Raw genomic sequence first — 27438 nt, 5'->3', positions numbered from 1 at the left:
GAACCTGTTTCTTTTCCTTTCGGATTTGTTGAATCTGTTAAACAAAATGAGAATAAATGTTTGAAATGCTTAGAAAATGTTTATCTATTAACAGTTTTTGAAAATATTAATGTTGCAATTTAAAAAAATACTTGAGGAATATTTTTTATAAGTTTTCAAAAATCTAAAATTAAAAAAAATGTTCAAGATATATATTTTTAAATTTTCTAGATCAATAAATAAAAATAATGAGAAAATTATCGGCCGTTGATTTATTTGTCAAACATATCACGTTGAGATTTACGATATCATGGTAATTAACATGATCGATTATTTATCACACGTCTCATGCATGGTCACATAGATCCATTGACATGTCATGGAAGGGAAAAAATTAAGCGTGAAAAAAAAAAAAAAAAAATTGTCTAGTGTTTCAAATACAAAGCAATATAAGGGTAAAAGAGATATTTTCATATTTGTTACTATTTTATCCATCATTAATGAAACAAAATATAAAAAATATTAACCCTATCTTGTACATCATTAATTATTAAACATAATTTTGTTTCATTTCCTTAGCATTAATTTTTTTTCTCCCATTTCGTCTTAAAAACAGGAATTAAATGTTATATAATGTATTTCCATGTATCACACAACTTATGGTCGTGTTCTTTCCATTCAAAGGAGTGTCCCATGTTCATGTCTCGTTGCGACCATGCGGATGTGTTTTTAGGCTAAATTACATTAATATCTACACGCCTCGTTTGGAACGAAGAAGAAAAAAATGAAAAAGGAGTGGAGCAGCCGAATATTTAGATCAAAAAGTTTTCTAACGGGGTTTTTACTAAGCCTTCCCATCCTAGCCCACAAAACTGATATTCCAGCCACCTCAAGGCCCAAATATCTTTTGCTTGTCTGGAATTTCGTGGGCAATTAATGGGCCACCCTCCCACCATATTTTCATAAAACCCATCAGAACCGTCCAATCACACCAGAAACCTATTCCCACCCTCCACGTCATCAACTCAAAAACCCTAAAACTGCTCCCCCTTATATTTTCTGCCCACACTCCCCGACTTCACCTTGTGAGTTTTTAAGCGCTTCGCTGCAATCAAACCCCGAGAAGAAAACCCTAGCCAACCAACCATGGCGGCGCCGACGGAGTCCGTGCAGTGCTTCGGAAGGAAGAAAACAGCAGTCGCAGTCACCCATTGCAAGCGCGGTCGCGGCCTGATCAAGATCAACGGCTGCCCAATCGAGCTTGTTGAGCCTGAAATCCTCCGATTCAAGGCCTATGAACCAATCCTTCTCTTAGGACGACAACGTTTTGCTGGAGTGGACATGAGGATCCGTGTCAAGGGTGGAGGACACACGTCTCAGATCTATGCGATCAGGCAGAGCATCGCAAAGGCACTTGTGGCGTTTTACCAGAAGTATGTGGATGAGCAGAGCAAGAAGGAGATAAAGGACATTTTGGTGAGGTATGATAGAACTTTGCTGGTTGCTGATCCTAGAAGGTGCGAGACTAAGAAGTTTGGTGGACGTGGCGCCAGAGCTAGATTCCAGAAATCTTACCGTTGAACATTTTTTTTTTTTTTTAATTTTGTTGGACTAATCGTGTTCTTTCGGTTATGTTATGCTTATGGATTTTCTTTCAAGTTTGTTGGGTTTTAGGGAAGGGTTATTATGATTACTAGTATTACTGCTATGGATGTTCTCAAGTTTTGTCGTGGATTTTGATGTCATATGAATTTCCTTTTCGTGGAATTGCAATTGTTATTTTTTAACTTGGTTTTGCTTGTAATTAACTGTATGTGTGCTTTAGTTGCGATTTGCATTTTGAATTGTGCTTGTTATTGAGTTGAAGTTGAGTTTAGGTACCTTGAAACTAAAACTATATATGTTTTATACAGGAAATTATACCGTGTTGGGCTGCCTATAAAGGGACAATGGGTACTTACATTAATATGGTCCTAGCTCTTTAGGGAAAATGGTGCCTTTTTTAGGTTGCATTTGTAAATGAACTTTTATTAACATGGATGTTTTTAGTTATAGCAGATTTACAATGGGGACTGCTAGAGGGCATGCCCTCAGTGGTGGTAGTGCATTAAACATGCGGGCGAGGACAAATCTGCCTGGGGAATGTTGGGTTAGAGTGCATGCTTAGCATAGGTCAGGAATTTGATGTTTGATGTATACAGAGTAATCACTTGGAGAATCTATTTCGTTGATGGTGATTATTGCTTATGAAGACTCAGTTTTATTCTCCAGTTAATGCTGGATTTCTGCTATATGGAGGTGTCAATGCCTAATCATACGCTGGTCATTCTTGCTTTAGGTAAACCTTTCTGCCTTTTTTTCCCGTGCTTTAATTAGCTTAGTTATGTGAGGTGATGGAGCCATACAGGTGGACTGATATTGTGGCTGGGGATCGGTCACCAAATATCACACTTTACTCTTTAGTGTGAATCCAGTTGGAGAAATGAAAGAAAAAATAAACAGCTGGTGGGATGTTCCAATCCAATCTGCCATCTGGTGGGATTGTAAATGGTTAGGTCATCAGAAGTCTTCATTCTTATACTTTAGAGCTTTCTTCTGCCAAGAGTTTTGACATTCCATTTCTTTCAATCCTGATATTTTCTTAGAAAATGAGCCTCTGTTCATCCTTTGCTGTCTCGTTAGTTATTGCAATAATGTTGCTTTATTACTCCCTGATATTTATGAATGAAGTTGCTATTGCAACTGGAGCTATCTTTTATTGTATAGAGCAGATTGGGGGATTCTTTTGTGTGGTGGGAATGTTCAGTGCCCCAGTGCTAAGTTTTGTCACTTGGAACGGGGAGCATGTGGCTTTATCTTTGGTCCCCCTAGCTGAGAACTGCTTCAGATGATTGCTTTGACCTAGCTTGCTGCATCGTGTTAATGTCATCAAGACTATAAATCGTCATGAATAGGAGTTTAGAGGAGGATATTGCTATCCAAAATGTCATCTTCAAACCTCTAGTAACTTGAGCAAGAATCTTCTGTTTGTCCGAGCTTTACATGTTCCCCTTTTTAAGGGCCAAGCTTTTGTTTTGCAGCCACAGCTGACCTTATCAAACAATACTATCAGCACTTTTTGGGATAATGGTCTCAATGAGCATTCTTGTTAATCGTGGTAAGTATGGTAAAAAAAAAAAACGCTGATCCTTCCGGCTGCGTGCCACTATGAGTAGGCAAACCTAGTAGCTCCTTGTTTGTTTGGAATGCTCTGTGATCGTCATAATGCGCAGATGCTCGAAATAAGAAGAGCAATGTCTCGCTGCTCCAAGCCCCCATTCGATCGGCAACGGGCATACTCTCATCATGTGATTGACTTGCAATAGGCTGAACGCTCTTTGTTGGCTTTCACGGTTCTGTTGAGCCATCTTTTACAGAGACGAGTTAGCTGTAGAAATCCTCTGGTTAACTCTGGTTGTGGAGCCATTGAGGGAGATTGCCTGTTTGGTGGTTCCCCTTGATTGATGAGAGAGAATAAATGGTTAGATTTCATGAATCAGGTGTCTTCATCAGGTTAAACAAGTGTGGAAAAGGCCACCCAGCATCTATGATCATGCCATTCGGGTTAGATTTAGATTCACCCATGGCTTTTGCTATCAAGCAACATGCAACCTTGTTCATCACGGTGCTCTGGTTAGCCTTACCAGGATAGAGGGCCTATCTGACAGCAAACCAGGTCTTTCTATAACATGGGAGCATTTTTATACAGTATCATACCATTGCTTGAATGGGTATTACAACAAACCTAATTCAGAGGTCTTACAATTCGGTTCTTGAATTTTAACAAAACAAACTTAAAAGAAGTAGAAGGATGACAGGCTCACGATCCTAGACAGTGAGTAAAAATAAAATAATGGAATCAAAATCAATCTGTCAGCCCAAATCTATCTCAAAGTCAGGCCCAAAAAAAAAATATAATTCTTTAAAAACCTAGGCCGTTTCATGGATACTGATTTTCCATCACAACTTTTCATTTGTTTGTTATTATTAAAAACATTAGTCAATAAAATATATTTTTTAAAAAAAAAAATATTTAGCTTGGTTTGTAAAAGAAAATATATATTTTTTTATATTATGTAAAAAATAATTTTTATAAATTATAAAAAATTCAGAAATATCTTATTATTTATTAATTATATTAAAATTGATTCTCAATGTTTTAATTGTCATATATTTTATTTTGTTTTGAATTATTTTTTTCTATCTATTTAGTATATATATTTTTAATTATTATTATTTTTATTTGAAATAATTTATGAAATTATATATATTTTAATTTTATTATTTTTCAATTTTTTTATCTATAAAATTTAATCATTATTATTTTAATTATTATTTATTTTATTTAAAATAATTTATAAAATTAATTTTTTTTTTCAATTTCATCCTACTACTTTTTTATTTATAAGATTTTATCCTCATTTTTTTAATAAATTTAAAAAAAAAATAAAAAATAAAAAAATAAAAAGTTATTTTTTAACTAATTTTTCATAACGTAACAAAATACTGAAAAGATTTATTTATTTATTTTTTATAATATTATTAAATATTAGAAAATAATTTATTTAATTTTTTTTAAATTTGTATTTTTCTTAGCGAGTAATCCTAGTATATAAGAAAAGGAAGCTCTTCCTCTCTTTCACAATCACTCCAAATCCCCATTTCCCTCCACACTCCATGCAAAGTATATAAAGATCCATTTAACGGTACTATCTTTTGATAGTAACAATACACAGTTAGTTAACGCACAACCAAAGCCAAACAGAAGCGAAGAGATAGACAGAAAGTGAAAGGTGCTTTCTCTCTTCCCTCTCATCTTCTCGCTTGTTTAAATCTTTCATTTCTAGGGTTTCTTCCACTTTCTAACTGTTTTGCTTTGTTTTTATTTTCATTTAGAATAATAAGCTGTCTGGTATTTCTGTTGTGTAAAAAGAAAGGACTTTTTTTTGCAGATAAAATGGAATTCTGGAGGAAGGAATTCAATGCAATTATTTCTGTTGAACTAATATATTAATGTTACAGGAAGGAACTGTCTGAACTTGATTGCATTACAATTTCTGTAGTTGGAGTGTGGAGATGATTTATATGTGTCACACGACTCTCATTATGTTTATGATCTAAAGAATTTTTGGTCCTTTTTTTCAGAATGAAATAAAACTTTTGGATATACTTTCTTTATACAATGTCTGGTTCCGTAGTCAATATTATCTGGGGTTTGTTCTTTTTTATTACCTCTATATTGGATGGTTGATTATTTTCTAACCTTAGTTTTATGAATACACTCTTGTTCATTGTTAAGAATATTTCAACCCGTTTTTATTTTCCTTTCTTTTCCATTTTGCTTGTTCGAAAAGGTGGAAAGGCTTGTCATTAAATGCTGATGCTGCAGTCTTCATCCGCAGGTTTGCCTGCAATGGATGCCACTGAATTGAATTCACAACGCCGACTGTTTTCAATAAAACTGTGGCCCCCAATCAAAACACAAGTCAAATGCTTCTTGTACGTGTTACTGACAATCTTACTACCAAATCAATTTTCACCCAGAAGTATGGCAGTCTGAGCAAAGAGGAGGCTGAGGAAAATGCAAAACGAATTGAAGATGTTGCTTTTGCTACTGCAAATGAGCACTATGAAAAGGAGCCGGATGGTGATGGAAGTTCTGCAGTCCAGCTTTATGCCAAGGAATGCAGCAAGCTAATTTCGGAAGTTCTCAAAAGAGGCCCTAAAATTAGGTATGAAAAAGAAGTTTTGGCATCTGACAAAGTTAGTGCACCCCGTGACACTGTTTTTGATATATCTAAAGGTGCGCGATCCTTTATTGAGGTGAAGGAGGCTGAGGAAATACTTAAGCCCTTAAAGGAGCCAGGAAATTTTACACTAAAATATGCTTTAGCAATAGAAGCTCTGGTCTGGAAGGAGCCCGTGTTGCTGGACCCATTCTGGCCTCCATCAAGGATCAGTTGAAGGAAGTTGATTTGTCAGATTTTATTGCTGGAAGACCAGAGGCAGAAGCATTCGAAGTTATGAATATATTCTCCACTGCCCTGGAAGGTAGCATTCTCAAGTCTTTGAACCTTCGAATAATGCCTTGGGTGAGAAGGGTGTTAGGGCTTTGGGGCACTCATCAGATCTCAGAGTTGCTTAGAGGAGCTATACTTAATGAATGATGGCATCTCAGAGGAAGCAGCAGAAGCAGTTTGTGAATTAATTCCTTCCACTGAGAAGCTTAGGGTTCTTCAATTCCATAACAATATGACTGGAGACAAAGGAGCACTTGCCATCTCTAGGGTTGTGTAATGTTCTCCCTTACTGGAAGATTTTCGATGTTCCTCTACAAGGGTAGGCTGTGAAGGAGGAATTGCCTTATCAAAAGCACTCAAGACTTGCACCCATTTGAAGAAGCTTGATTTGCGAGACAACATGTTTGGAAAAGATGCAGGAGTTGCTCTGAGTAAAGCTCTTTCCAAATATGCTGGTTTGAGAGAAGTTTATCTGAGCTATCTTAATTTGGAAGATGAAGGTGACATGTCCATAGCTAGTGCTCTCAAGGAATCAGCTCCTTCACCGGAAGTCCTGGATATGGCTGGAAATGACATAACAGCTGAAGCTGCTCCTATTGTAGCTGCCTGTATAGCAGAGAAGCAGCATCTTACGAAGTTGAACTTGGCTGAAAATGAACTAAGGGATGAAGGTACTATCCAGATCAGTAAGGTCTTGGAAGAAAGCCATCTGCAGTTGAAGGAAGTTGATATGAGCAACAATTCTTTAGGAAGATCTGGGGCTCGAGTCTTGGCAAAGGTACCGGTGCAGAAGCCTGAGTTTAAATATTTGAATATCAATGGTAATTTTATCTCTGATGAAGGCATTGATGAGGTGAATGAATTGTTTGAGAAATTCCCTGATAGGCTTGGATCCGTCGATGAGAATGATCCTGAAGGAGGTGGCGATGAAGAGGAGTCTGGAGAGGGTGAAGATGATGAGCATGAGTTGGAACGGAAACTGGAGAATCTTGAAGCTAACAAGGATGAATAAAACTCTGCCTTATTGGAGTCTTTGGCAGGTAATGATGATGGAGACAGTGACAGCATTTTGGATTGACTGTTCTCTTAAATTCGTAGCAAGCATAACCATGGAAGTGGCTGGGCGGGGCTTGGATTTAAAGCATAATTGATGTCCGTAGCTTAGGTTTAGTGAGATCTACCCATTTTCCTGTATCATCGTATCGTCACATTTTAGAACTTGTTAGGAAATACGGATGAGTTTTTATTTTTAAAAATATTAATTTTTTTTATTTAAAATTATTTTTTTTATATATATTGAATTGTTTGATAGACTAATTACAAAAATAATTTTTAAAAAATAAAATAAAATATTATTTTAATATAAAAAACACTTTAAAAATCAATTGTAATCACGCTTTTAGTTGATTAAAATGTTATAGCATTTCGATGCAATGGGTTTCTTTGAAACAATGATTGAGATTTTTTTTTTTTATATATATATATATATATATATATATATATATATTTTTGGAAATGTATTAAAAATATATATATTTTATTATTATTTTTAAAATTTTATTTTTGATATTTTTAAATTAAAAAAATTAAAAAATACAAAAATAATATTAATTTAAAATAAAAAAATAAAAATAACGAAACAATGGTTCAACTGTTATGTCAAACATGCTCTTAGGTAAGCTTAGACTTCCCAATTGTCTTCTAGGTGCTATCCTTCATTGAGTTTTATCAACTCGGAATGACAGTTTCTTAGAGAATCGAGGCCCCATGTATCTTATGCATCATCTCCTCTGATTTTCAGGACACATCCTTGGAAACTCATTTATCTTAACAACTCGTTTTTTTAGATTGTCTACATATAATGGACAGACTTTACACTTATCATATCATTACGTCCTTAGCATGTGTACTTTATGGGTTGCATGTTGAGACACATGAACATGATCATTTATTCTTTCAGTTTCTTTTCTCCGTTTCAGTTTGGGGTGTTTTTATGAACAAGACCCTTCCAGGCTGACCTACTATGACATGGTGACATTTATTTCAGTAGGCATCCTCTCACTTCAGGAAGAAAAAGTTCACGCATCTACTTGCTCTGTCAGCTCTCTCAGCCACGATTTACTTCATCTAATATAAGAGGAACAAGGTCTCCTACCAGTTTTATATAAAAAAAACCAACGATACGATTTTATACGGGTTATTCTAACAGTAGAATTCTCTAGTTAAAAAATATCATGATGGTAAAACTAACATAAGAAACAGTTTTAGGTGTAAAATTGAAACTACCCAATAGTTTGGAGGTATATTTGAGATTTACCCAAAATTTAATATCTTCCCTCGCATGATGGATGAACTCCAGATACCCCAGGCCGAAACCTTATTTCCACATGAAAACAATCTTGAAAACCATAAATAATAAGAATAAAAGTGCATGTCATAAATCAGGGAGCATCACATTAGTGCTAATATGTTACAGGTGCCAATGAATAGGAGTGGTCATTACCCATGCAGACATCTAGATTCACCACCCGACCACCAGCTTATGTATGCTGTTGAAAATAATGATGATGGTGATGAGGTGCTATTCATAAATTAGGAAAATGCTGCATCGGCTGCTTACGTTTGAGCGAAGTTACAAATGCTAGAATCAACAGAGATGAAGCATCGGAGCAATTACTGGAAGCAACTAATTTAAAGGAGGCAACGTCAAACGACACCAGCGACGGCACCCAACCAAAGCCTGGTGCAATGGAGCAGCAACCCAAGACTTGGGGATGCTTCTGCACCATCTCATCACAAAAATGTGACGACATTTTGCTGAATTACATCAAGCCCACCCATTTCCTTTTGCGTTGGAATTCTGCCCTCTGGAGTCCGATGATGAACTTGGAAAAACATAACTGGATCTCTTCTTCTTGTAAGTATTCCATGTAAATATTTGCCTGTTCCAACCACTTCCCCCAACACCTTGTTCAGATTTTTCTAAAACCTGATAGTCTGTTTTTTCAGTGACTGCCTCGTCAGACTGGGGTCTTTTCGGGGCTGAAGCATAGGTATCCTCGCTTGTGCCCTCACTTGCCACAGGCATGTTATCATTCCTCATTTCCAGAACCTTTTTCTCCGTTCCTGCACTATTATTGGCAGTATCATTAGCTTCAGACCGAGTTTGTTCTTGTTTCTTTCCTTTACTTGATAATTTGGATATGTCTTGTCCATTTTCAACAGCCTTCATCCACTGTAAATCACTTAATGTGTCACCGTATGTCACCTCCTTTCTTCTCCGCTTTCCCAAGACACCAGTACTATTCTGCTCAAAACCTTTGGCCTTATCTTCCTTGCTATCAGGTGCTTGATATGCCCATTCAGGTACCTCATGCTCTTCCATGAGACGAGATCTGTAATCCTCCTGTTTTCTTCTTTCCTTGTCCATCTCCTCAAAAATCCGGAACTCTTCTTGAGAACGGGCCGCAAGGCGGTTGATCTCTCTCTCACTTGGCACATCTGTTCCAAGTGAGCTAGTTCCTCTACGCATGATGTCCTGTAACATTTCTCTTCTGTCCTGAGCTGCACAAGCAAAGACATGCCACGTTAATGCATTGCTTAATCCATACAAAAAAGGTGAAAAAAGCGTGGCAGAAATCTAGTCCAACCCTTGACGATTCCAAGTCTGAATTTATAAGAAGATTTCTGTTGAAAAGAAAAGGATGCAAGGGACCACTTCCATTATCGTTGGAGGATAACTTAACACTGTGGAATTGGAAAGATGACTAGACCAAAGGTTCCTATGATACAGTCCATCAATATCTGAAATCATGACTGTCAAACAGCTAAAGAATATAGAAACACTTCCGCCAACATACAGACTCGATGCTTTATCCTATTCAGTAGTCGCAGAAGGTCCAAGAGATGTCCCGACCAGTGAGCTCATCCCTTGTCATTTGCTCAGTTATCACTATCATTAGTGGTTTTCATGCATGTGTAAACATGTTTGATGCTACAATTTTTTAGATGAAATCAATGATGACGAGTCTATAAAAAATACTAAAGCATATATGATCCACAGTTGTCAGAGCAAAAAATTATGAAAATTACCCTGCAGACTGCAGCAGTAACATCTTGCCAGTAAGAGTATACATGCCCCAAGTTGGAGCAATAGCAAACAAAAGAATAACAAAACATTGCCTCCTTTACTATATGGATACTTTGTAGCTAAATGGATGGAAGGATATACCTGTGGATGTAGTATTAAAAAGTCCAGCCTGGATGACCTTGGCATCAATGCCCTTCTTCTGTTTTGCACGCTCCAAGATTACCTCTTCAACCGATCCAACACTAACCAAAACAAAAACCCTGACCTCCTTCTTTTGTCCAATACGATGTGCACGATCCTCTGCCTGCTGGTCCATTTGGGGGTTCCAATCACTATCAAAAATTATCACAGTATCTGCTGTTTGTAAATTCAAACCAAGACCTCCAGCACGAGTGCTCAAAAGGAACATGAAGTAAGGAGAGTCTGGAGCATTGAATTTCTTTAGTAAAGTTCCTCTTTCCTCAGTTTTTGTTGAGCCATCAAGTCTAAGATACTTGTAATCATGAAGTTGCAAGTAAATTTCAAGAATATCCATAAGACGAGTCATTTGTGAAAAAAGCAGGACTCTATGATCAGTTGAATGGAGTTTTGGGAGTAAGCGGTCAAGTAGCTCAAACTTCCCTGATGCTCTCATGATTTCATCCTTCCTCCACATATTATAGTCCCCAACAAAAAGATACGGGTGGTTGCAGCACTTTCTGAGCTGCATCGTAAGGTTCTGTAGACTCTTTGATTTTCCCGATCCTGTAAATTGATCTTTTCTCATTAAGTTTCAAGTTTTTGCACTTTTAGTGAGTATTTCACAATATTGATAAATAACCCTAAGCATTCAATCATGAGGTCATACACAAAGCAAAAACAACAATCGTTACATTTAATAGAGAGAAAAAAGAGCAAGTATAGCAGGTAGATATATATAGGAAAAAATGACACTAGAGTTCTCTATAGAAAGTGGTAAATGCACAAGGGGTCAAGCTATTTAACAGAAAAATTCAATGGTAGCTAATGAGTATTTCAAATGAGTACGCTCAGAGAGATGAAAAAAAGGGAAGGGGTAGGAAGAGCCATAAAAACAGCAGCTTTCCAAAAGCAGGAAACATATATCCCAGGAAATGCCATACAATGAAAGCAGATAATGACAAAAATTCAAAGCACCCGCAAATAAAGACCGTTAAAAAACACAGGAAAAATGAAGACATATTGGATGTAGGAGAAGAAACGACAAACCATTTTGCAGCCCAACCCTGCCCATCTCTGTAACTTGTTGGTAATATACTTTCTGCCATGCTGACAAATCACATTTTAGTATAACCTGAGATTTCCCAGGAAGATATTTCTCCACCTCATCTTTTTTCCTCCTCAAAATGAATGGCCTTATAACCTGAGAATCATGCAAATGAATCAGGGTAAAGGTTCAAGAAGATTTCAGAAAGAAATGAAATTTCAAGGACACCTACATTATGCAAACGACGAATGATCAATAGCTGTTCTTCATCGGTAAGAGAAACTTCACCCCGATCAGCAAAGGGAGCATTAAACCACTCTTCAAATTTGTCCTCGGAATTAAAAATATGTGGGAGGAGAAAATTAAGCAAGGACCACAGTTCCTGCAAGCTGTTCTGTATTGGAGTCCCAGTCAATAGAAGTCTGCGCTTAAGCTGATAGCTGCATGCAGGTTAAAATTCAATTAGAAAAGCCTTTGAAGTGTCTTATATAACCATGTCCAAAGTACTATTTGATTCCATGAAAACCGAGGACATAACAAATCTTTACAACTTTTCAACAGTAGATAGCAACCACCTCAGTACACATTGCAAAGTATCATGCTAGTGCACCAGATAATCATGATTTGATCTTGTCAGGTGAAAAGGATGATAAAAGAAGTAGTGTTCATTTGCTTTCATGAAAAAGAACTTCACAGTGTAGCAACAGAAAAAGAATAATCCAAATAAGTATCCTATTGTTGCCTGCTGATCCAAACTTCAGTGGAGAAAAAAAAATGTAGGAAAGAAATGAACATAAAAAAAGATTCAGCTAAGAAATTAAAAGACCAAAAATAGAGTTCATGGAGACAAAAAATGAGAAAGGAAAGTACACATGGAGCACAATACCCTGCAATATTCAGCTAAGCAATTAAAAGACCAAAAATAGAGTTCATGGAGACAAAAAATGAGACAGAAAAGTACACATGTAGAACAATACCCTGCAATAGTCTTTGCCAGAGCACACTCGTGATTCTTTAATCGATGCCCTTCATCAACTATCATGTATTGCCAGTGAATTTTTTTCAAAAAAGCTTTATCTCTCATGATTAGATCATAATGTGTGATCAACACCTGCAAGTTCCCCTCTCTTGATAACTGTTCCCTTATGGCCTTTCTCTCTTCAAGACGTCCATCATAAAGAAAAGCTTTAATCCTGGACAAAGAAGCAAATACATGAGCAATTTCAAATCAAATGCTACTTGAGCATGCATACTCGCACACACAAGCACCCTGAAAAAGAAACCCAGAAATTAAATGTATTTGCATACTCATTCTCCTCAATCCATGTCGAGAATTCATTGATCCAATTTGGTAGCACAGCCTTTGGAGCAACTATCAAGTGTGGCCCGCAGACACCCTTTGTCTCCTTAAGATATGCTATTAAAGAAATTGTTTGTATTGTTTTTCCCAACCCCATCTCGTCGGCTAAAATTCCATTTAAATTGTTGTTGTACAAAGACAGCATCCACTGAAGTCCTTCTAACTGGTATGGTCTTAATTGTCCACCTTTAAGTATGGATGGCTGCTCAGTTACCTGCATTACAATGTACAATTAGTTAGATTCTCTGATAACAAAAGTTGCATGGAATCGCAATCACCATTCTGCAACCAGAAAGATTTGCATAAGTTAAACAGCACCAAGAATCACTGCTCAATATAAGCCACATTGGTGATCATGCAGCAATAAGAAAATATACTGTCTATTTGGACTTGCATTCTATTTTGGCAGTTCAAGAATTTTTCTTTCTATAAATCCCAAAAAGAGTTCAGCAAGGTTGACGCTTCACATGGTCTCATATGCTGAATCCTTGGATTAAATTATTTTGTTATTTAGAGTCTTATTCTATGGATGATGGGTGAGCAGAAACAAAATATTTGCAGTATTAAAGAAAAACAGGTGTAACTGGCAGTTTAGTTAAGATTACAATCTAATAGGAACTTTGAGTGGTATGTTTTTTTTTTCTTTGATTCTAAGTTGATCAGCAGCTTTGTTAGAATTTTCTGATTCAGGAATCCAAATTCTAGAAAGACAAAGAGGCTAAGGATATAAATAACAACAATAGTGGAATCCTAACACTAAGTTTATTGGGAGAAATGAAATCGCATTTTTTATCTTCATCTCCTCTAATTTCCATGAAAAATTAGAGAAAAAAGAGGGGATGTGCGATATCTGATCCATTGCTTATCTTCATCTCCTCTGATCTCCATTAAAAATAAGAGAAAAAAAATATTTAACCATATTAATCTGCGGAAACTAGAAAAAACCAAGAATGTCTGTACTAAATGAGCCAACAAGTGTGTAACTAGCAGGTGGGAATGACACTGACAACTTGATCAAAATCTGCTTGTGGCAGGGACAAGACAGGACAATTTATTAGAGGTGAGAGGGTTAACTCCCTTTGTACAGTCCAAGGCATGATGGATCTCCCAAAGAACAAAAAATAAAAAAACTGCTTAAGAAAACTAGTTTCACTTGAGCAGACATTTTTTGTTTTCCAGTTTTCCAGAAAATTGGAGAGCTATAAAATCTAGTTTCGAACATAAAGGTTCACCTCTAGCCAATAAGCACATTTTGTAGCAGTTTTTATTTGTCTTCTTGGAAAATTGAATAACTGTCCACAGGTAAACACAACCAAGTATTATGGTTTGCAACTAGATGCAAACTTGCCTAATGTGATATCATTCCTCTAACTTCTCTTGTTTTCTAAGGTTTGTTGTCTCTTCCTCCTCTCTCCCTCTCCAAATTCTGATGCTAAACTTACCAAGTATTTTTCATGGCAGACGCCCTCCAAAATCCTCCTTCACTGCTCTAACCACCTCCAAAGTTATCCCATCATCACTCCAACATGAAAGCCATATTATTCCAACTCTTTGTACATTAATTAACCTCTTAAATGAAACCCCAAAACTCACTATTTAGCTGCTTTCAAAAGAAAGCCTTCATTAATCCCTTCCAATCAACCTTTAGCCACCAGAAATAATTTCAGCAACTGACAAAACAAATTCCATGTGCCACATCAAATGATAGCTCCTAAATCCCCAGTTCAACAACCACAACCCGTTACAAAATGAAGCAGGGCAAATTCCAATAACCTGCCCAACATCTGCAGCATAGGACCCACACTATCTTCACGCCCTCAAACTAGAAAACAGTTAAGCTTTTGATGCTGAAACCAGCCAATTAACTGTGCTTTCATCTACTGACCATATTATCTATACACCAAAAGAAATAACAAACTCAAACAGTCCATGCAAAAAAACTCAACTATCTATCCATCTCAAATAAATGTGCGAAGGGCGACACTAAAGACCATACTCACTCAGCAAGATGAACATAACCTTTTGCATGAGACAGCTTCCAATTCCATGTGCTTGGATTCAAAAGCCAAGACTGGTGGCCAAACACAGCTTAGGGTAATTGCTATAATGAACTGGTAAATAGACAGTTTGATACTTGAGCATTCACTTGCGAGCACCGGTTACCTCTAATCTAGTCATTCCCACAAGTGTATGGAAATCTAAACACCATGCCAACTAGCTTACACATTGCAGGAGAAACACAAAATGATTGAAATTTAAACCATGGAAATCAAATACAAGATCTGCATAGGAAAATCCGGAGATAAAATGACACGGAGAATAAAGATTTACTATTTACCTTCTCCTGAATTGAATGAATAGCTGAGTTATACTGTCGCTGGCCTTCAAGCAAATCACCACTATCATCATTAATATCAGAATCAATGATTTCATCTTCCTCAGGACATGTATCAAGTGGACTTTCATTCCTTGAAGCATCCAACTCAGGCGAATCAGCTTCTAAGTCTTTTAAAGGTTCAATACCATCAGAATGTTTTGCATCTTTTTGGCGCTGGACTGCAGCTCCCAAGTTAACAAGTAGTTTATTTGTTTCTTCAAGAAGCATTGTAAGCCGTTCATTCTTGCTCTCCTTTACCATTCTCATATAAGCTTCTTGATCATCAGCCTTCAGGGCTTGGAGCCTCAGTTTCTCTGCCCGAGTAGCCCGCTGCCTCTGCCTTCCATGCCATGCCTGTCAAAATATGATAACATTAAGTAGTAATCAGTCGAACTGATAAATAACCAACAGATCTCATCTTCCTGATTACAGAAGATAAAAAATGAATGAGTTTCATAGGCTAAAGAGTTTCATGGGCTAGTTTCTTTCTAACATTCTGTAACTAGTCACAAGAAACAGATCCATCACTGAACTCAATTTAGCTGTACACAAAAATTTCAATGGCAAACAAGACTTAATTTCATATTAATATCACCTAATAATGCTTTGAAGCTTTCCATCTAAACTTTTCTTTTCCTCTTTTCCTTTTCCTATGGAAATGATATCCAATCCCCTCTCTCTCTTTAGCTATGTGCTTCTGATACACTTAAACTCCATGGTTATCACTTCAGTTAATCATACAAATTCCATATAAAAAAGGTTTAGAAATCCCTCATCCATGCAAATGTCTATGCTACTCGGATTATATTAGCAGACTGTACAAAGTAGCAAGATTGATAGACAGTAGAAAACCTGAATCCCATCATTCCTTTGCTTCCTCCTTTTAAGAGTAGCCTGAACTTGCAATTGGAACTCTCGGACTGCATTGAGTATTTCTGCAAAAAATTTTCTTTTTCTAGTCTCCACATGGTTCCTTTCTTCCTCTTCCAACCTTGACAGCCTCTGCAATAGAGATTTTCACAAATCATCAGAGCATACAACAGAAAACAATACATTTGACAGCAAACAAATTTTGTTTTCCTAGTTAACCAATTGAATTGTAAATCTTAATATCCAAAACTCATATATTTCATCTCAACTTACCATCATCTTCTGGAAAGAAAATTATATTTAGAGAGAGATAAAAGATACTTTAGTTGACAACATATTTCAACAATCAACAGCTAAGATTGTATATAGTACCAGTATTGAAGGGTCAGAACCTAGGTCCACACCATCAGGTTGTAGATTTCAACTTGGTTAATGAGAGAGAAGTGGGGCGCACTAACAGATGTTATATGCCATCTAGAATGCCCAGATTCCAAAAAATCCCCCGATTTGGAATATGAGAAAAGTTTCACAAAAAGAAAGAAAATGAACATGAGAAGAAATAACCTCAGCATCTCGTTTCTTCCGGAATTGATCATCAGCTTCCATGGCAAAAGCATCTCCTATACCATATAATGGACGAGGCAATCTCATAATACCCCAGTCAAAGAGTTGCTTGTCAGGAAATGTACAATTCAAACGAAGCCAGTACTCTGAACTCACTTCAGATCGAACTTTGCTCTGCAACTCTGCTAGCTGCCAGAAAAAAAGTCCTTGCCCACAAGGACAAAACAGGTGTCATCCCTCAATTTCCAAATAAAACAATGAACAGAACCCATCTATCACCATGAATCCAAAAGCCCCTTTAGCAACATTCTAAGAAAAAAAAAACTATAAGATTCTACAATGAAACCAGTCAGCCAGCATAAATCTAATTTGGCTAAATTTAGCATTCCTTCACTGGATTCTAAAATCCTTTAGGATATCAAAACCAAAAGATCAGCAATGAAGCTTTTCCTAAAATCTAATGGGGGAAAGCAGATTTATTCTAATTATAGATGTTCAGTGGCTTCACCACCCAAGCAGACAAGTTTCTTGGAGAAGCATCGATCATATTGTTAGAACAACCAAAGTTTGCCTTACCTTCAATTTAGATTGAAGCTTTTACTTTATCAAGTACAAATACAAAAGCATGCACAAACTTCATAAAACTTTTCATACCAAATTTGAACAAATCAAACTTACCTTTAGTCCATGAAGTTCAAGCAAGCACTTCGTCTGCAGGTCTTCACCTCTGGTTGAAGAAAGTTCTGATCCAAAACATAAAAGGCATCAATAAATCCTTCCCAAGGATTAATCTATAACGACCCAATCAACAAATAGGGTAATTACACTGTCACTATTATTAACAAATTACCAAAGTAGTTACCAACGACAAAAGACATTAGGCCCAAATATCAGCAGGCATAGCAGCCAAGTTCTGTGAAAGAGGTATCTTAAACAAGTACCAACAACAATCCAAATCATGGGAACAAACAAGCAAACTAAATTAAAATTCCCACATGAAGCATTTCATGAGTGAGACAGTATAATGTGACGTCCTGAGAGGGAAGGATTATGTAAAAGAGATAGCAACCTTCAAGTTCATTTATGCGATGCAGAATATGGCTTTGATATCGATTTTCCCTCAATTCTGCAAGAGCAAAACCCGACATGCAATTTGGCCTTTGCTTTGAAAGTGCATCCTCAAATTCAGTCATCAAATCACCTCTGATGGAAATCCCAGAATTACCCTGCTGTGTTATGTTAAATCCACATTCCAAAAGCTATATCAGAAACAACAAATTAACACATAAATTGCAGACTTCAATAGTAATATCAACTAAAAACAGCAAGAGAAATTAACAAGAAAATCTCCATTGCAAGGAAATTGATGTCTTGTTTCTCAATGTAAGAGATTGGGTGTAAACTCTACAATACAAAGACCATTGGCAAATAAGGAGCGGAAACAATCATTATTCAATTTGACCTGCCTTATAGGAAAGGGGGGAAAAAGTAAAACACAAGGAAAAACAGAGAGAATTTATCTAAGTAAACCAAAACTGCTCCACATGTTATTCTTTAAACAAGGTAACACAACAATGAGACCATTATAGAAGAGAAAGAGAAGCCACAGAACTTTCCGACAATGGATGTGTATATGCTTAACATATACTGTCAGTTTAGATAGTCAATTACAGGACAGTAAACATACATATCTAGACCAAAGATTAACAATGAGAAAACAAATCATAGCCATTAACCGCGAAGAAACCTAACCCCAACAATCCTCTTCACTGCATAACTTATTTGACACTATCACAATCTTGTGGTTCAAGAGGAATACAATACTAATTCAAAAATTCATGAAATTTTCACACGTGCACCACGCAAAACAAAGATAACAAGAAACAATTTCACACGCGCACAGAAGAAAACACAAAATTTACAGCACCCGCAATCCCCAACCAACCCTAACCTCGAAATTCTCCTCTTAAACAACATACCCTAAAACCAAACTCTAAAATCCCCCTTCAGAAACCCCAAATTTCCAAACTTTTGACAGAAATTACCACAAGGGTATCCCAATTGCCCCAGGAAGCGCCCAAATTCACAAAATTAAACAAATCACATGACCCAAGACCCCATAAAATCAAAAGGGCATCTCAAAAACACATACCAATCGGCTTTTATCTTGGGTCCCACCGTCAAAATCAGCGTTGCAGTCATCTGAATAGATTGAAGACACGGTGTCGAAGAGATCAGGAGGGAGAGGGAGATCGCGAGAGACAAAATTGAGGGCAGAGATCAGAGACTTTGTCTTCTGAACATGGTCTTCTAGCGTGGAGGAGGTGGAGGCGGCTGGAGAGTCTTGTTGACAGTGGTGCTCAAGCTGAGGGACCATGGCGATTGGCGGGAACGATTTTAACGGTCCTTTGTTTTTATTTTTTAACGGTTTTTGTTTTTGAATTATCGCTGCTATGCCTGTGTTTTGTGTTTAAGAAGGGGCGCAAACACACGCTTTACTAGCTCGCTCACTAATTTGGCAAAGACCACTCTTTCTTTCTTTTCTGTCTTCAGCGTTTTCTCTCGCTCCTCTCTTTTTGGGAGAGAGTAGGAGGCCGTGTTACGCTTGGGGTTTACTGCTAGTGGTACTATTTCCCTTCTTTTATATTGTTCTGACCAAACACGCCTCAATTTTTGTGACATTACAAAATTGCCCTTATTAACTTATTTATATTGCTAATATGCCTCCATGCCTGCTTGTCTAATGCCACTTCGGTACGCTTGGGGTTTAACGCTACTGCTGAGTGCTTCGTACAACTTTTTTAAGTTTTATTTGTTTATAAATATATTAAAATAATATTTTTTATTTTTAAAATTATGTATCTAACATTAATTTATTAAAATGATTTAAAAATTTAAAAAAATTAAAATTTAAATAAAAAAAAAATATAACCGCAATATGTATATCGTGTTTTAAATTACATTTAAAAATTAAAAACATTATTTTTTATTACTTTTTTATTTAAACCATAATGTAAAACGCGAATCATGCCGCATGGACACACGAAAGAATTTTGCTTATGCCCACTTCCCTGATCTCTAATTTTTTAACCAAACATATTTTCTTTATCTAGTACATGAATTGTATGGGAGAAATTCGGGAGCTCGATGCTCTCTGTTCTCTTCTTTTTTTAGGTTTGTGTTAATAAATACAACGAAGATAATTATCTAATTTTATATATTAAAAAAAAAAAACAATCTTTGATATGAAACTCGAAAGGCGTATAATTCAGAGAAAATATTTAAATTTAAAAGATGAAAAAAAAAAAACTTATAGTTCAGTTAACATTCGTGCAGTTCTGTCTTAAAAATTCTTAAACTCAAAGCTGTGTTTTATAATAAGAAGCACTTGTTAGATATACGAGCATGAGATGTTGTTTTGGCTGCGATGCTGTTGTGTTGCGGACCACATCGACAGTGCTGTGGCCTGAAGATGAATATCTTTGTTTAGTGAATTTAAAAGTGTAATTATGATTATTTTTTTAAAATATTTTATATTTAGAAATATATTAAAATAATATTTTTTATTTATATTTTAAAAATTATTTTTAATATCAGCATATCAAAATAATCTAAAAATATAAAAAATATTTATTAATTTAAAATAAAAAAATAAAATAAAATAAATATTTTTTAAAAACATTTAAAAAATAATAATAAGGGTAGCTGTCAAGGTTCATAACTTGCCATGGGAATGCTGCTGGATCAAACTGTCAGTAACTAATGCATAAGAGATTAGCGGGTAACTAGATAGGTGCTCCACGTTTCGTCACGAGGTGGGTTAATTTTTAATGTAACGTGAAAAAACAAAGTTCAAGCAATGTTAGTGTGTTTTAAAGAAGAAAAAATCTAATGACTTAAATTATATACCGGTTTCATTTAATCACACAATAAAAAAATCAACAATAGTAAATGCATTAAATCTACAAAGAAAAAGCGATAATGATTACATGTAGAAAACGAACACTTGACATAAGTTAAGAAAATCATTGAATTTCACAATAACCCAATAATAAAGGACATAATTGATATAAAAAAAATAAAAATAACAAAAAAAATCTTAACTCAATATTATGAGGTAGCATGAAAATTCCATGATTTGGGTGGTGATATTGAGCTAACCTCAAAAAAAGCAAAATAAAAAAAAATTTCATCTTTAATAAATTAAATATTAAATGATGAAATTAAAAAAAATAATGCAAAAAAAATTAAAAAAAAACATTGATGGCAATTTGGGTTAACACTTTATACTTGTGAGTCAAGCTATGAGACTAGACACCACATCAAAAAAAATCATGAAGCGCAATTCTTAGCTAGTAAAATATTGAAGGGTGAACTTGAAAAAAAAAGTATATGAGGCAGAAAAAAATCAAAAGAATAATGAATAAAATTTGACATAAAAACAAAATGAAATAAAATGATGCAAAAGCGTTGTGCCAATTTGAGTTAGCATAGTAAATTTGTGATCCATATTGTGAGGCAAGTTATCACTGTAGAAAACCAATAAAAAATAAATAAAGAAGCTAAATCTTTAGTAAACATAATGTCGAAAGGTAAAAATTTAAAAGAAAATAGTGAAAAAAATAACAAAAAATAAAATATTAATGTCAATCTAGGTTAACATTTCATATTCACAACTTCGGGTTCATGAAACCGAGATCATCGCATATAAAAAAATAACAAAGACTAATTCACAACTAATACAATATTAAAGGATGATATTAAAAAAAAAAAAACCATTTAAAAAAAAAAAACCAAATCCATAAAAAGGCAATTAAAAGGGAAATGATCAAATTTAATAAAAATAAAATGAAAATGATGGGGTTAAAAAACAAATTTAACCAGGAGATGGATATTTAAAAAAATAACAATCAAAAAAATAATAATAATTTTTTTTATAAAAATCAAATAGAACGAATATGAATAGATAAAATTAAAAAAACAAAGAAAAATTAATAAAAGAACAAGAACTACGATCGAAATCAAAGAATTTAAAAGGACAATTTTAAACGTTGGCTAGGTTAGAGGAGACAAAAGAGCAGGGAGGAAAAAAATCTCAATTGTCGTTGAACCAGCGCTAATCCCAATACACGCTCCGCTTCATCAATTGCACCTCCACTCTCCACTTCAAACGGCATGGTTGTTGGTTTTTTTGGTCACTGGAAGGCCCTGTCTACACCACTTGAAAATCATTGACGTCTTCTATACACACCATCAACATGATTTTTTTGCAAGAGTAAAACGATAATTTACCATGTTGAAATACAAGTACATGCATAATAAAATGTGAATCCCTTTTAGTATTTTTTATAATTTTGGAGTAATGTTCTCTGATCTCTCACTTGTATAATTGTGTAATAATCTAACAATAATTACCACCACGAGTGTGTTTTTGTCATTAAAGGAGCACTGCTCCATACCGTATTTACCAAAAAATAAACAAAAAGTAGGTTTTTTACTACGGTATTGGATAAATGTTATTGTGGATTGTTATATTAAAATTACTATGTTTATTTTTTTTTTGTAGAAAAAATAGAAGTTTTAGTGTAGTCAACTATAGCCAACAATAACAATGCTATAAAGAGGCTTCATCAACGCATAGCATGTAATTAGTAGCTGTAGCGACATCTCCCTATATTTTGTAGGGGAACGGGAAATGCCAGAGGAGACGACGGGCCAGCCCTGTTTTGATTTGAGGAGCCCGTTGGCTGATCCATTGATCGGTTGTAATTCATGTTACTGGTAGAAATTAAAAAAAAAATGGCATTAATGAATTGACCAATCCATCACCAAAATTTTTCAGAAAATTTACTAGAACGAAATTACAAATTTTGCAACCATGCAGCTCAAACTAGACTAAATAAAGAACATGAAGATGTTTTAATCTTCCAAGTTGCAGGCAACCAATTCCAGAATCTTCAAAAAATGTGCTTATGGGAGCCTCAAAGGATCAAGAGCAGAATGACCACCTGGCTAACTTCTGGTAGCTTCAAAGCTGAACTCTATGCAGTGCTCGGTTGATTGGTTCTTGAAAATACTGAAGTGAGATGAAAATTGCTTCCTGTTGAAAAGATACATGATTTAATCAGATCACATGTTTCGGTTGATAGATAGCTATCTTGATACATGGACGAGAAGCCAATCAAAGAGTAACACCTCAGTTCGAATAGTCCGACTTCCTTGATGGGGGCATGTGTTCAGGTACGAATCAAATACCTCACGGACATTTTTACCCTTAAAGAAGAAGAAATGCCAAAACCAGTATTCAATAGGTAATTCTCAAACAAAAATATGCTGAATCAACCGCAGGTTAGCAACTAACAGCTTGAGCATGTGCCATCAAACAGGTTTGAATCAAGTATAAGCAGCATATATATGAGAAGTGTTGTGTCCCTCCACACACCCCAGAAAAAAAAGAAAAAGAACAAAATGATAGCTTTTTCAACAATGGCAATGGATGATTCAATAGAGCAATACCTTTAGGTTACTGTCTTCTTCAATACTCTCTTCCAATCCAGCAAGCCCGCCAAAAGCAATCAAGAGATGCCTAACGAATTGAACATACAATAAAATTATCTATGGATCACGATTAAATAAAATGCATAGGCGTTACTACTTTATACCAACATATGGCAGAACTAAAAAGAACATGCCTAAAGCAGATTACAATCCTCCAAAGGCACTGCATGCTTATCACTTGCCAAACTAAAAAATTCGGTAGCCTCTCAAAGTGAATTCACATTCTATTATTTTATTAAAAAGTTAATTGCCTTATGGTCAATATAGAGGAATACTTCAGTCAAAATCCCATATCACAACATAAATGCAGACGTTGCTCTGAAAATAATTAAATGGGAGAATTTCTAGAACTTCTTGGAGCCAAAGAGGAAGTCACATTATATTTATGCAACCCTCATATGCACCTGTATAGACTCTGCCATTTCACATTTTCTTATTGTATAAATATTTCTCCAAAAAAGGGGGGAAACACAGGTTAATTGACCTCAAAAAACTTCTGAATAGGACGTGCATGTGCGCCAGTCAGTACTTAAAGATTGCCTCCAAAGGCATTCTGAGTTATCTGAAAATCTTTCAAAGCTGCTGCCTATTACAAAAATCACAAATCAGCCTACTGTCTTGAGCACTTGAAACCAATGCCATCATACAATTCCGAGTGTTGGCCATTAAACATGTTGATTCATAGCAACAAAACAGTCCAATCACTCCACAAGACAAATAGTTTATTTGAGAATCACATCTCTTATTCTTTACTATTCAGCTTACCCTGTTTGATAACAGTAAATCTATTAGGCAGCAACAGTATCGTGTTGCCATTTCTAATTTATACCAGGGCATTTTTATTATCATATTGAAAAGGCTCTCCAAACGCAACAAGCTAAACGAACTGCACATAGAACAGAGATCTCCTCTTGTCACTAAGAAGCAATCAACAGATAAAGTTACCCAGATGATAATGTAGAACAAGAGCATACCTGAATGCTGGTAAAGAAAGCTCTGATGAGTTAATAATGAGACCATGCTCTGAGGTACCAATCAAATGGTCATAGCCACCCTGTGATTGACATTATAGAATTTGATAAAAGCCTTCAATTAATGGAAAAAATATTGTACAGTTATATCAAAGGAACACAGAAAAAAATTTAAAGTATCACCACCTTGTATGGACAATCCTTGAATACTGAGCTGATATTAGAAGCATATCGCACTCTATACCCCCAATACATTCCTGCTTCCTCCCTCGGCTTCAATAATGAGACAACCTGGCGTGGTGAATCTAGATAAATGCAATATAAAATTGAGAACTGTAACAAAGTTAATGTTAACAGCAAACCAATGCTTAAAATGGGTAAATGGTAATTCCTGGAATCATTATAAGAACCAAAAACCAAGAGAAAGAAAAAGGATAGGATTCTCAATGAAATGGGCTTAATTATAGAAATAAAAAAGGGCATCGTATCAACTGCAATCAATTTTATCTTTGATGCTCAAAACATCAGTTGAATAGATTAAAAATCATAAATAACTTCTCTACTCTTTTCTTCACAACAATCCCTAGACAATGACGGGAAAACAACTCAGCCAAGCTTCGAAACTTTATAGCAAAGGGAAAAGGAGACAGAAATTCATTTACCGGAATCCAAATTGCGGTTGGTTCCCATAGCCACGGTTACTCTTATTCCAGGTTCAAGCACTTGATTTATGGAAACATTCTGCATGATTTGGCTCAAATCCATAAGATATAAAACTTACCATGCATTACTTGCCTATCTAGACTTCAAAGGGAAAGCATTAAAATGAGTATGAAATAAGATTAATGAATTAACCATAGACACCACAAAGAATCGAGCAAGGCATTGGAAAGAAAGAAAGAAAAGAATCGTTCTTTCAGATAAGTTTGTGCTTTATCATGACACAACATAAAACAGACACTGAAAATAAAATCTAAATGAAGAAAATGGAAACATCACACACAGAAACATAAGAAGGTACATTTGACGAAAGAAGGTAATGCTAGGTACTGAATGATGATATAAAAATAAAGCCATAGGGGATTCATAATGCAGACCCTCGCTTCTCAGATTAGTTCTTAGAAACTGCAGTCAAGATGAAAAGTGATGAAAGATCGACTTTGTAGTAATAACATCCTCTTTGAGCGAAATAGTGTTCCATTTTCAAATTAAAACAAAGCAAGAGCGTTAAAAAGTGCTCAATCATCCAGAAGTTGGTCACAAACTTTCTAATCTAGATCAAGTAACTTGATTATAATAGAAAGAAGATTGTTACCAAGAAACTATACAACTCTGAAAATGTGAATGATAGCAATCAATAGAATGCATTAGTTGTTGGTCCTTGACAATTTTTTTGTTCACTCCAAAAGATGAAAAAGCAGTGAAAGGCACGGATTAGCCTGCAGCATTAAACTTCAATGGAACATTACCTTACTTAAGCCCACGTCAACTAGTGTTTCCCCAGAATTTGGAACCTTTTCATTTAGGGTGACACCTACAACGTTATTGCAACATGTGTCAAAAGCTGGCTCTAAACAGAGATTGTGAATATAAAAGTGCAGAGATAAAGTTAATACTTTTTTTAAGAAAATAATAATAATCGGAGATCAAACACAATTTGAATACAAAAATAAGGGAAAAGAAGTATCAAATGGAAATCCTTGCAGATAATAGGAGGAGGAAAATGGGGAAAACTTACCTTCCCGGAATGGAGCCCACTCATGTTTGCGCAGATGGTGTGGAGCATCAAGCGGGGGCAACATTCCCTTTGAAAAGAGAAAAACAGTAGTACAGGCAACATTAGTTGAGCAACCAACAAAGGAAGAACAATAGACGCATGAAATAAACAGGATTCAATGATAGATTGGTCTCTCACTCACCACAAATCTTAAGTTGCAGTGCTTCGGAAAAAGAGCTTTTCTTAAATACTGCGGAGTCTCTAAATACCGCAAGATCCTTACGAAAAAAGCCGCACCACTCTCATTCTCGTCCGAATAATTGTCTGTCATTAAAGTACGATCCTCTTTCTCGTAACTACTCTTATTATCAAACACCACCACCTGTTTATACAATAACCATCACTTGAGTTTCCCAACAAGGAACCGATAATGATTAAGCATTTCTGTAGCGTAAGCATTGTTTCTCAAATATTAAACTTTATTATACCCTAATTTTATCAATAGTGAAAATAAAGATAGAAACCTCATCAATTCGAAAAATAGTCGCGGCACGAGCAATTTGACCGGCCAACTGGAAAATGAAAACAGAAAATCAAAGACGAAGACGACAACAGGAATAATAAAGATAACAGAATAAAAACAACTGAATAACTGACTACTCGACTGTAATTTCTTTTAAAAATAGAAATACTAAATAGAGAGGGTGGAGTACTCGAGTGGCGAGTTCGAGAGATTGAGCGTTATTGATGATGGAACCAGAAATGGCTACGCTGACTGTAGGTATTTCCTTTGCTTTGATTACTTCTTTATTACTCTCATTTCTTTCTTTATTTTTCTTCTTCTTCTTCTTCTTGTGAGAATCGCCATTAGTGAGCTCGAGCTCGTTTTCTGCCTTGTCGTTTTCAACTCTCTCTGCGTCCGTTTCGGCTTCCGCTTTCTTCTGCTTCTTCCCCATTTAGTTTCGTTGGGGTTTATAGAGGCGCGTTTGACAAGGGTTTACAGGTTGGGGCTCTTTTTACTTTCTTGTGGTTTTCTGGTTTGTTGAAAGCTAGTTTAACTATAGCGTGTTTGGGGAATGGGGGGTGGCAATTGCAAACTCTACACGAGGTGCTCAAACTTTTCACCTTTTAAATCATAAGCTTAAAAAATACTATTCTTAATTCTACCACTTAATAATTGTTTTTATTGATTTTTACTTTAAAATTTTAAAAACTCCCAATTAATGATTTTTGTTAAATAACTCAAAAGAAAATTTATAATTAAGAGAATAAAATAGTTCGAAAAAAAATTGATAGTTTGAAAATTTATAATTAAGAGAATAAAATGTTTCATCTTGCAAGTCACGTTCCGCTCACCTCTACTTCGTATTTTTCTCTCTGAAAAACAGGCACTGTCATAACTCAAAAGAGGAAACGGTAAAGAAGGCTGATTTTCCTTGAGGTCAATCTTCCGCTACTCAAGTCCCACCATGGATTATACAACCGCAACTCAAAAGCCAATAATATTCACCTCTACTTTTAGTTACGTTTCATCCAATCAAAAGAGAGCCTAAATGCAGTGTACATGGCGGTGGCTTTTAAAACTGCCATGGCAACCTCCAACATCCCTAGAAAACCACAACTTCCAGCATTGCTCCTTACACCACAGTAGATCGGATCCATGTAGTT

The 27438-nt window shown here is 35.6% G+C and overlaps 3 protein-coding genes and 1 pseudogene across 5 annotated transcripts; 2 read left to right on the top strand and 2 right to left on the bottom strand.

The window, feature by feature from the left end:
• Nucleotides 1-1030: 1030 nt before the first annotated feature.
• LOC118055710 (small ribosomal subunit protein uS9) lies at nucleotides 1031-1766 on the top strand. Its single transcript, XM_035067669.2, has one exon. It carries the CDS (start codon nucleotides 1126-1128, stop codon nucleotides 1558-1560), a length of 435 nt encoding a protein of 144 aa, XP_034923560.1. The 5' UTR covers nucleotides 1031-1125; the 3' UTR covers nucleotides 1561-1766.
• A 2959-nt stretch (nucleotides 1767-4725) lies between these two features.
• LOC118055703 (RAN GTPase-activating protein 2-like) lies at nucleotides 4726-7266 on the top strand (annotated as a pseudogene).
• Nucleotides 7267-8451: 1185 nt separating this feature from the next.
• Nucleotides 8452-19132, bottom strand: LOC118055694 (probable ATP-dependent DNA helicase CHR12). Of its 2 annotated transcripts, none has more exons than XM_035067637.2 (12): nucleotides 18677-19132; nucleotides 17594-17753; nucleotides 17203-17267; nucleotides 16525-16713; nucleotides 15943-16092; nucleotides 15052-15444; nucleotides 12662-12927; nucleotides 12331-12546; nucleotides 11586-11793; nucleotides 11356-11509; nucleotides 10270-10872; nucleotides 8452-9602 (listed from the first exon to the last, which is right to left on the bottom strand). In XM_035067637.2, the coding sequence occupies exons 1-12, from the start codon at nucleotides 18899-18901 to the stop codon at nucleotides 8866-8868; spliced, it is 3366 nt and encodes a 1121-aa protein (XP_034923528.1). In that variant the 5' UTR covers nucleotides 18902-19132; the 3' UTR covers nucleotides 8452-8865. The 2 variants fall into 2 exon arrangements, with proteins under 2 accessions (XP_034923528.1, XP_034923537.1); XM_035067646.2 differs by having other exon boundaries at nucleotides 17594-17750.
• Nucleotides 19133-22303: 3171 nt separating this feature from the next.
• On the bottom strand, nucleotides 22304-26885 carry LOC118055683 (uncharacterized). Of its 2 annotated transcripts, XM_035067627.2 has the most exons (11): nucleotides 26484-26884; nucleotides 26295-26342; nucleotides 25973-26152; nucleotides 25792-25858; nucleotides 25523-25587; nucleotides 24716-24794; nucleotides 24240-24358; nucleotides 24057-24136; nucleotides 23041-23110; nucleotides 22720-22797; nucleotides 22304-22624 (listed from the first exon to the last, which is right to left on the bottom strand). In XM_035067627.2, the coding sequence occupies exons 1-11, from the start codon at nucleotides 26724-26726 to the stop codon at nucleotides 22553-22555; spliced, it is 1101 nt and encodes a 366-aa protein (XP_034923518.1). In that variant the 5' UTR covers nucleotides 26727-26884; the 3' UTR covers nucleotides 22304-22552. The 2 variants fall into 2 exon arrangements, 1 of the variants encoding a protein (XP_034923518.1); XR_012170554.1 differs by lacking the exons at nucleotides 22304-22624; nucleotides 22720-22797 and adding an exon at nucleotides 23567-23668 and having other exon boundaries at nucleotides 26484-26885.
• Nucleotides 26886-27438: the final 553 nt, after the last annotated feature.

The sequence above is a fragment of the Populus alba genome, chromosome 8 (genome assembly GCF_005239225.2).
Source record: "Populus alba chromosome 8, ASM523922v2, whole genome shotgun sequence".
In the NCBI taxonomy this organism is placed as follows: domain Eukaryota; kingdom Viridiplantae; phylum Streptophyta; class Magnoliopsida; order Malpighiales; family Salicaceae; genus Populus; species Populus alba.
The sequence above is the reverse complement of the archived record's forward strand: the minus strand, read 5'-3'. Positions and strand labels throughout refer to the sequence as shown.